The sequence below is a fragment of the Tachypleus tridentatus genome, chromosome 12 (genome assembly GCF_004210375.1).
Source record: "Tachypleus tridentatus isolate NWPU-2018 chromosome 12, ASM421037v1, whole genome shotgun sequence".
NCBI classification, from domain to species: domain Eukaryota; kingdom Metazoa; phylum Arthropoda; class Merostomata; order Xiphosura; family Limulidae; genus Tachypleus; species Tachypleus tridentatus.
In genome coordinates, this window is record NC_134836.1 from 80611022 (window position 1) to 80620745 (window position 9724).

The 9724-nt window shown below is 35.5% G+C and overlaps 1 protein-coding gene across 10 annotated transcripts in view; it reads right to left on the minus strand.

Annotated features, from left to right (window-relative positions):
• Positions 1-9468, minus strand: part of LOC143233790 (acyl-coenzyme A synthetase ACSM3, mitochondrial-like) — a 22889-nt gene extending 13421 nt beyond the window's left edge. For 3 of the 10 annotated variants that reach the window (XM_076470469.1, XM_076470466.1, XM_076470464.1), the window contains exons 1-9: positions 9103-9468; positions 7102-7199; positions 6250-6362; positions 5191-5309; positions 4905-4966; positions 3884-3938; positions 1717-1838; positions 1279-1432; positions 593-718 (exon numbers count right to left, since the gene is read on the minus strand). In XM_076470469.1, coding sequence (XP_076326584.1) covers positions 593-718; positions 1279-1432; positions 1717-1838; positions 3884-3938; positions 4905-4966; positions 5191-5309; positions 6250-6362; positions 7102-7199; positions 9103-9453 — 1200 coding nt within the window. In that variant the 5' untranslated portion in view covers positions 9454-9468. The remainder of the gene's footprint in view (positions 1-592; positions 719-1278; positions 1433-1716; positions 1839-3883; positions 3939-4904; positions 4967-5190; positions 5310-6249; positions 6363-7101; positions 7200-9102) is intronic. The other 7 variants (XM_076470471.1, XM_076470470.1, XM_076470465.1 and 4 more) reach the window with 6 other exon arrangements.
• Positions 9469-9724: the final 256 nt, after the last annotated feature.

A 9724-nucleotide genomic window follows, 5' to 3' on the forward strand; every position in this document is an offset into this window, starting at 1 on the left:
TGCCGGCTACTTCAAGGTAGAAAAAACAAACAGAAGTAAATCATATGACAGGTACGTCAAATAACACGAGAACTTGTTGAGCAGCCCCCCGCTAGTACAGCGGTATGTCTACGAATTTACAACGCTAAAATCAGAGGTTCGATTCCCCTCGGTGGGCTCGGCAGATAGCCCGATGCGGCTTTGTTATAAGAAAAACACTTGTTGAGCATAGATACAATGAACTTGTATTCTCGAGCCGTTAATAATAATAAACCTGTAGTTTAATTTGCTACAAAATATAAATTGGAAAAATTCGCGTAATTCTTCGTGTAATTAGTGCTTTAAACACTAAACTTTATCGATGTGTAATTTAGAAATCCTGTTCACCATGTTATTTATATTCTATTACAGTTCACAACATTATGCATGGGTCAGGATGACACTTAACCCAACTCGCACTACTACTATGTAGAACCCCCATACACTGGTCACCATGTTATCTATATTCTCTTACAGTTAACAACACTGTGTATATGTCAGGATGAAATTTGATCTCACCCACACTACTACTGTGCAGAACTCCTTACATTGGTTACTGTGTTGTCCTACTTACCAGAGGTTCCCCTCCACTCAAGCAGTTTCGAAGGTGAGGAAAACTGTAGTGTTGAAGGTCTTGTGTTATAAGCCTGTAAACTGTCGGTGGGGCACAGAATGTTGATATCGGATACTTGTGAAGGGTCTGAAATACAATAATAGTTATTCTGTTAATACATACAAAATTTCTTTGTGAAACCCACAAAGTAATGAATGTTAATTTATCCAGAGAACATATAAAATCTACTTACCTGAAGGTTTGTTTTAAATTTCGCACAAAGCTAGTCGAGGACTATTTGCGCTAGCCGCCTCTAATCTAGCAGTGTAAGATTAAACGGAAGGCAGCTAGTCATCACCACCCACCGCCACCTCTTGGGCTACTCATTTACCAACGAATAGTGGGATTCACCATCACATTATAACGCCTCACGACTGAAAGAACGAGCATTTTTGGTGTGAGAGGGATTCGAACCCGCGCACCTCGGATTACGAGTCGAGTGCCTTAACCACCTGGCTATGCCGGACCCTTACCTGAAGGAACAAGACGTGGGTCAAACTTTAACTACTATAGATTAACCATAAGATGGCGTTTCATTACTTAGAGATGTACCAAGTTTACTTATGTGAAGAGAAAAATGTAGATCTAACTGCTTAAATTTAACAACGTGTCACTGAATTTAATAAGGATATATAAAGTTCATCTACCTGAAGAACAAGGCTTGCGTCGAATTTGGGCATCTCGTGAACGAAAGAACAGCAGCCCGCTATCCATGGTGTGAACATACTACTCCAAGCAGTCTTAGCCCACCCTGTATCGGCAATATTCCAAAATACGTCGCTCTCTTTTAGATCAAAAGCTCTAACAAAGAGAAAGTGAGTGCTGGGATAAGTATGAAATATTTAAAGTTTACGTTTTACTATTTCGTAACTTTCTAGAATTAAAACTGTTTTCAGCTTTGGGAAAGTTTCTCAAATTATATATGAATCTTTTGAATATCTTGTATAGTCCATGAATATGTCCTTACTGCATACAAATATTTTTACTTCAGCGTCTAAATATGTCCCTAGTTTACTGTGTAAATATGTCCTTACTGTATACAATAACCTTTATTTATCTATTAGGTGACTGTATATAATTCTTACTTTACTGTATAACTATGTCCTATTCCATAGCTGGCATGGGTATGTTCTACCATCTTAGGTTGACCAGTTGTTCCGCTGGTGAAGAATACGCAGAACACGTCTTCACTTCGAGAACGCACACACTAAACAGAAATAAATTAACAAAACGCCACAGAATTAAGCTTTGTTTCGAAGCAACTAGCAGAGTGTTTGTGTGTGTTTAATAAATGTTACATTTCTATACTACTAGACAATCTTAGTTTTCATATCATGTATTGTTATATAGCTCGTGGTACGACCTAACCTGCTACGCCTTGTAACATACTTGTACTGACTGTAACATTTTATCAGGTCATTCCTTAAGTAATGTCCGATTTTAGGTTCAGGAAAAGAGAAAGGGCTTCAACCGCTTTTAATGTTATTTAATCAATGATGTATGTTCTAATACTATTAGCGCAGATAATCCTCGTTTAGCTTTGCGCGAAAATCAAACCAAACCAATATTATTAATTACTTCTGCTAGCGATTCACAAGCTTCTGAACGCTACTTATATAACAATCTTGGGGTTTGGAGGAAAAGAATATATAGGGGGGTAGTTTTGACATTTTCATGTGTTCTTAACTCTTTTCCATCAAGATAGTTCTGCAAACTTTGGAATAGATGACAATCAGATGGGGCAAGGTCTGGAGAATAAGGAGGATGTAGAAGTTTCTTCCAGTCCAGCTCTTCAATCTTTGCAGATGTGACTCTTGATGTATGGAGCCATGCATTATCCTGGTATAAAACAACACCTTTGCGATTGGTCAAAGCAGGCCTCTTTTCTTTCGATGCAACATTCACGCACTCTAGCTGTTAAAAATAGATGTCTGATGTAATTGTTACAATGAGTGGCAGCAACTCAAACTGGATCACACCAACAATATTCCATCAAACGCTTAACAAGATTTCCTTGGATGGAGGTCCATTTTGGGCTGTGCTTTAGCCAGTTTACCTGCACTGAGCTATTATCTATGGCGCTTAACACTTTTATAAAATATTCATTTTTCATCTCCAGTCACTAACCTGTCCATAAAGGGTGAGTTACTTTCACGAGAGTGCAGAGAAATGCAAATATCCACTCTTGTTCTCAGGTTGGCTTCTGTCAAATCATGGAAGACTCATTTTAAGTTTTGACACCTTACCAAGCTGTTTCAAATGATGGCAAACTGTTGAATGAGTTGAATTAAGCTTCTGTGCTAGTTCTTCAATTGTTACAACATTTATGTAGTTACTGCTGCACTATTGCCTGTTTTAAACTCAAAGCATTATATGCTTGATGTGCTCCTTAGACTCATCCATCTTTATGAACGTTTATTTTATTAATGATCTGAAAAAGTAGAGTTGGGTTAGTTTCTTTTATTTGTCTGAACATTTTTATTCACGTTCTGCTACATATTTTAGTCATTAAAGCCTTCTACAAAGACAGGAATGATGATACATTTTCTGTATTAAATTTTTGGACATTACTTATAGGATGACCTGATACATTACTATGTAACATACCGTAGGGATTACGCTATTTTGTATTCTGTAAGTTGAGTTACATTTCATACCAGAAGACATGATGAAATATAGCTGTCGTGTAAAACATTGGGCACAACACTCTAACTTAATTAGTTGATCACAACTAAAGATTGTGTCATAGCTAGTTGATTGTTCAGCTCAGGTTGTATGTTACGAATTGGAGCGCTTCCTTTTTTTTTTTTATTAGCGCCCATTCAGCTATTTGTTGTTCTTTATGGGTTTGCTGGTTGGTTCTTCGCTACAGCTCTTGTTTAGGTGGTTGTAAATTCGAGAGTTATTGAAAGAATTGTTATGCGGATGCTCCTAGATTCTAGTAGCCAAGGTTCGAGTCGTTGAACTAATATAGACTTGACTGCAGCAAGGAAGAAGATATCTTGTGTTTAAACATATCATTTTGTTCGGTGACCTACGAACTAAGCTGCAAAATCGACTAGCTATTTCAGACTATTGTGCCTGAAATGGACTGATCTCAAAACTTCATTCAACAAACAAGTGTCAATCACAATGATAAAATAAATTCTGTAAGCCAATTTAAAATACACTATTTCAGCATTCAGCGGCAATAGAAATTCAATAAGATAACATTTTTTTAATTATGTCTGAGATCATATGATTACAGCTCACCTGATGAGAGGAAGAAGCTTTCTTCAGTAGTGACTGGAAAGAGAGCCAACCGTTTCTGTGAAGATAAGTTGAATTTCAGTTTATATTAATACATAACTTAAGAGTAATGTAACAGTGGTTGAGAATTACTACCGAAAATAACGTCCAAACATAAACCTTTTAGATCTGATGGGAACAGAAATAGAGAAAAAATACTATATAAGACCTTAGGAATGTTGTTAAAGATCAGGTGTTAGAAGAGCAAAGGATAAGTATACGTTTTAAAAGAATGACCTTTTGGTCAAAGGTAAAATTTATAACTAACCAGGTAAGTGGTTGAGGGTAAAATTTATGTAAAAACCTGCTGGTTAAAAGGTTGATGGTAAACTGGATATAATGAACCAGCTGGTTAAGGGATTGAAGGTAAAATTTACATAAATATTAAAGGGTTGAGGGATATAAACTACATAAAGAACCTGATTGTTAAAGAGTTGATGGTAAAATTAAGACTCATTGCGACCATCATTTAAGTTTGTGAAACAGCAGTATTGAAACCAAATAATATCCACTCATTAGTGGAGTGAATAGAAAATGTTTTTACCCGCTGTGAATGGTGAATATGTTAAGTTTACACCCACTAAGGCCCGCTGGTTAAGGGGGATAATGTTTCTTCTCACGAACACCTGTTTATAAATGGCTGATAAAACATTTTAGTACATCAATATTAAACAGAAGATCCAACATTCGTGAACTTTGTAACCACGCTAAGCACTGACTCTACTCACTTTGACGTTATGTAATGAAATGATACATCCGTAGGTGTTTTATTTACTTCTGTATTATACATCCTAATTTTAAAATTTGTAATTTATAAATGACATACTTTGTATATTGCACTTAAAACTTCAAGATTTTAACATATTTAAGAAAAGTCCTGAACACGATTAATAAAGAGAGAATGCAGCAGCCACAATATATTTTCAATTTCGAAAGTATAATAATCAAACCGAAGCGTAAGGCACAGCTTTTTCATTTTTCTCACCTATATTTTTCATCTTTACCCACGAGTACTTTGGTTTTAAGAGATGGACACTGGTCAGCAATCTAGAAAACAGGAAAAACTGTTCATATGTGTGTGTAAGACCACTTATTAACATCAGCTGTCTGTCTCTAGCAGAAATATTTAGGACTTCATCAGTTCAGTACATTTATAGAACCATCAGATCCGTGCTATTTCTTCAAAAGAACTGTAACTGTAAAGTCTAACTTTACCATATGTGAAGATTATGTTATCGTGAAAAGGGGCAAATTTTGTAAAATGTTCTCACCTGGTCTATTGAAGAAGCCACCTGGTGATCAGCAAAGACAGCTGACGGTTGAAACATTGAAAATCTATAAAGAAGGTCCTTAACTGTCAGTTGAATATTAGCAGGAGATAAAATCAAGCCTAGTATAATAATAAAAAAATCTGTTAACATAACCACATCTATGTTCACAAGAATTGTTTCTGATTTTATACAGTCGCCGAATGTTATCCAGATTTTTCATTTTAACTAACTCTGGAAGTTTCGATATTTTGTTATTAATACCATAACTATCATTTCGGTACCTGGCTCTTAATGGTTATACTAACCCAATCTAGAAGTTTCCATATTTGGCTATAAATACCCTAACTATATAAATTTTGTAACCAGGCTATTAATTTATTGACCAATGTATTAAACATCTTGCATCTGTGGCTATTTCCATATTCTCCTACCGATATTCCATATTACCCCTCTGGTGGAATATCGATATTAATAAGTATTATATCTGTGGTCGTTTCTGTATTATGCTATAAATATCTAGTTAACAGGTAATATGTTTTAGACATTTGGCTAATATCTTTGTTTCTAACTCACTCTCCTGGTGTTTTCTTTCCTAGATAACCTTTGTTTCTAACTCACTTCCCTGGTGATTTGTTACCTGGATAACACCGTTATTTCTAATACAGTTTTCTTGTGTTTGTCAACTTAAATAACACTTTGATTCACTTCCCTGGCGTTTTCCTACCTAGATAACACTTATGTTTCTAACTCACTCTCCTGGTGTTTGTTTTAGATAGCACCTATGTTTCTAACTCTCGTTCCTGGTATTCTTTGATAGATTGTTTAGGCAGAGTATTTGTGATGAAACTTTGTAGAATGGACGGTAACTGCCTGTTGTGGAGACACAAGTGTAGAGAGACGTTTCGAAAGTCTTCCGCTTTTCGTCTTCAGATTCAGTTGCCTTCCATTCTACATAGTTCCATCACGTCCCTGGTGTTTTCCCACCTAGATAACACCGTTGTTTATTATTCATTTCCCTGGTGTTTTCCCACCTAGATAGCATAATGGCTCTTAACTCACCTACTCGCATTGCGGCTAAGTTGATCATCCACCATTCCGGTACCTTCGGTAACACAACAATAATTTTCTCTCCAGTCTTTAGAAAACAGTGTTTTTCTAAAACGTTGGCTGCTCTAGAGAAAAATCAACATGTCTGAGTCCTTGTCCACGAATCTTAATAAACCTTTAGTCGACTTAACATTTTCTAAGATTTTAATGTCTTATCCAATTTTAATGTACATATCCTTACTTTAAATATGTAACTGTTTCTCAATTTTTGCATCAACAGGGTCAGTTTTTTGTTTCCAATAAACTGACAACACTCTTACAGTTCTCTGCAGTAAAAGAAACATGTTTGCAATTAGGAACGGATATCGGAAATAGTTAAATAGTAATACGGTGGGTCCGGCATGGCCATGTGGGTTAGGGCGTTCGACTCGTAATCTGAGGGTCGCGGGTTCGAATCCCCGTCGCACCAAACATGCTCGCTCTTTCAGCCGTGGGGGCGCAATAATGTGACGGTCAATCCCATTATTTGCTGGTAAAAGAGTAGCCCAAGAGTTGGCGGTGGATGGTGATGACTAGCTGCCTTCCCTCTAGTCTTACACTACTAAATTAGGGACGGCTAGTGCAGATAGCCCTTGAGTAGCTTTGCGCGAAATTCCAAAAAACAAACAAGTAATATGGTATACTTGACATTATACACCGTATTTTATTGTGTTTTATCCTATATCCAACTACTTTCCTCTCATCTTTATGTCTATCTACCTATTTAAATGGTCTTCTAAAATATCTAAAACATCTGTATTTGTTAAAATTCATATTAGTAACATCCATCTTTAATGAATGAATTTTCTTGTTTGAAAATCTTACTTCTTGGCGAGGTCGGACAATTCTTTGAAACTCCACACAACTTCCGTACCATCAGCTTGGACAAACCAAAAAGCTCCTTTCCCAACTTTCAGCCCATCCTAACGTGTGATGAAAAACAGTGGACATGATTACATATGGTGTTGTTATGTAACAATATGTTTAGTATCCTATGCTATAGATAACAAAAACCATCACAAATCATGATTGATTAATGATTTCGTTGTTGTTTATTTTGTAAAGTAAAGATTTTTTATTTAAGAAAGTAACAAAAAATGGTAGTTTTCATGTAGTTATCTTTAAAAACATTAAACAGATTTATTTTTATTGAAGCTTTTGAAAGGTTCGTCTCATAATCAGGGTTTGGGGTCTACTCTTTCATCCAAGTATTTCTTCAATATTTCACACAAACAAACTTGAAGAAACTTGAGTGTCCAAAACAACAAAGCAAGTAGTGTCGCCATAACAACTTTATAAAAAGGAGTGAGATTTACTTTACAGAGTTATAATCTTTCACGTTCTAAATAAAACTAACTTGTTACTGTTGTTTGTCGAAAGCTTTCATGTGACTAAAGGAAAAGTATAAACTTTGCTAATGTTAATTACCATTAGCCTAGTACTTCACTATTAAGGTACAGGGCACAATTTTTGTTGGTTTGTTGTTAAGCATATAAAGCTACGTAATGAGCTATCTGTTCCCCACAAGTATTGCAACCGCGTTTCTAGCGTTGTAAGTCAACAGACATACCGCTGTGTTAGTGGGGGGGCGAAAAGCACAATTTGTTTGTTAAGCCCAGATCTACACAGCGAGCTTACGGCAGGTATCGAAGCCTAGTTTGTTTGTTTTTATAATAGTAAATGGCATATTTAATCCAATTATTAACCATAATAACTTGATAAATGCTTGAACTTCGGGGTCTGATCATTCTGTAATGTACCACAAACATTTTTGTTGAAGCTTCTCCCACTATTCTGTTTTTATTACATGCCAGGATAGAAAAGTTTTATTTCCATACCCATCGCCAAGTAATTCATAAAGAAACCACAATAGTTATTCACGTGAAAAGCTACCCGGTTGGCCAATACGTGGACTAGAAGTTTATTTAGATAGTTATTGCAAGATGACTTGATAAAATAGGAGATGAAATGTTCTATAATAATTAATGCGATAATTAACTTATTTTACTTGAGGATACCTGACTGACAGTTATTCATTATGAGTTAGTAGATATTGAGTTTATCTTCGTATATTTTATCTTGTTTTTCTTATTCTTGTATTCCTTCCATGATGTACGTTTTATCTCCATTTCTATACAGCTTCTTTTATTGTCGTTAGGGGACCTTTAAAATTTAGCTTATTTTCAAAGGTTCAACTTTAGACTTGTTTAAATGAACTCTCTAGATTCAAGGTCAAATAATTCTGACAGCTCGACATCACGACAGTACGGCATACGAAAAAAAAAGTCGACGGTTTAGCATCGTTTCAATGTCATGTTCTCAGAACAATTGTTCTCTATACATTAAAAAGAAGTAATGTGTAGAAAGGAAACTCGTGACGTTTCATACTATTAAAGGAAAACCAAAATAATTTAGTCATCCGGCTATAGATGTGAAGGTGTCAGACAAAAAAGGAGGAAAAAAAACCAAAATGCTTTAGTTAGCTATAGATTAAGGAGCATTTAGAAAAAAAAAATAACATGGTTGTTTAGTCTGTGAAACGTTGTGTCAAAACAATAACTTGTTTACAGTCTATGAAACGTTGTGTTAGGAAACGAAGGGTTTACTGCAACACAACGTGTATATCAAACATTAAGAACGCTATCTTATTTTTTTACGGTCTTTGTAACGTTGTGTTAAGAAACATAAGGTTTACTTCAACGTAACGTGTATATCAAACATTAAGAACTCTATTTGCTGTTTTACAGCCTGTGAAACACTGTGTTAAGAAACGAAGGGTTTACTGCAACACAACGTGTATATCAAACATTAACAACAGTATCTTACTTGTTCTTTTGAAGTCCATTGGTCTATAACGTCACCAACAAAGTTGAAATATTTTGGAACGAAAGGTTGTGATCTTTTCCAGGCTTCGTCGGAAAAGGTTCGAGAACAAATACACAAAATGTTCCTTAAGTTAGGCAGTTTTACATTGTGGCTACGATACGCCCAGTTCAACGCTCGAACCGATCCATTTAATATAAACATCTCGCGAGAAATGAAATCTTGACTTCTAAATAGAGATAATGTCGAAACAGCTAAAGGGCCCCTAGCTTCGTATTTCGATTCAAGGATACTAGCTTTCACAAGTCGATGTTTACAGCTGCTACTGTTTGGCTTTGACGTCGCTTTAAACATAACCAGCTAGACCTTTAATCACATGCTAAAAAATCCGTTTTTAACCGAAGTAGCAAAATTTAATCCAAACAAATCCATTATTTAAAACTGAACATCAATTTTTTTTTTAATCCATTTTACGTTTGTAATATAACAAATAAACCCTGTACAATCCAAACATGATACAAATTTTGCTTTGAAATCATTAGACGGAACTTTTAATTATTTTTCCTTAGTACACGTCGTATTTTAATCAATTAATCCAAAGAGCCACGGGTCTGTCATGGCCTGT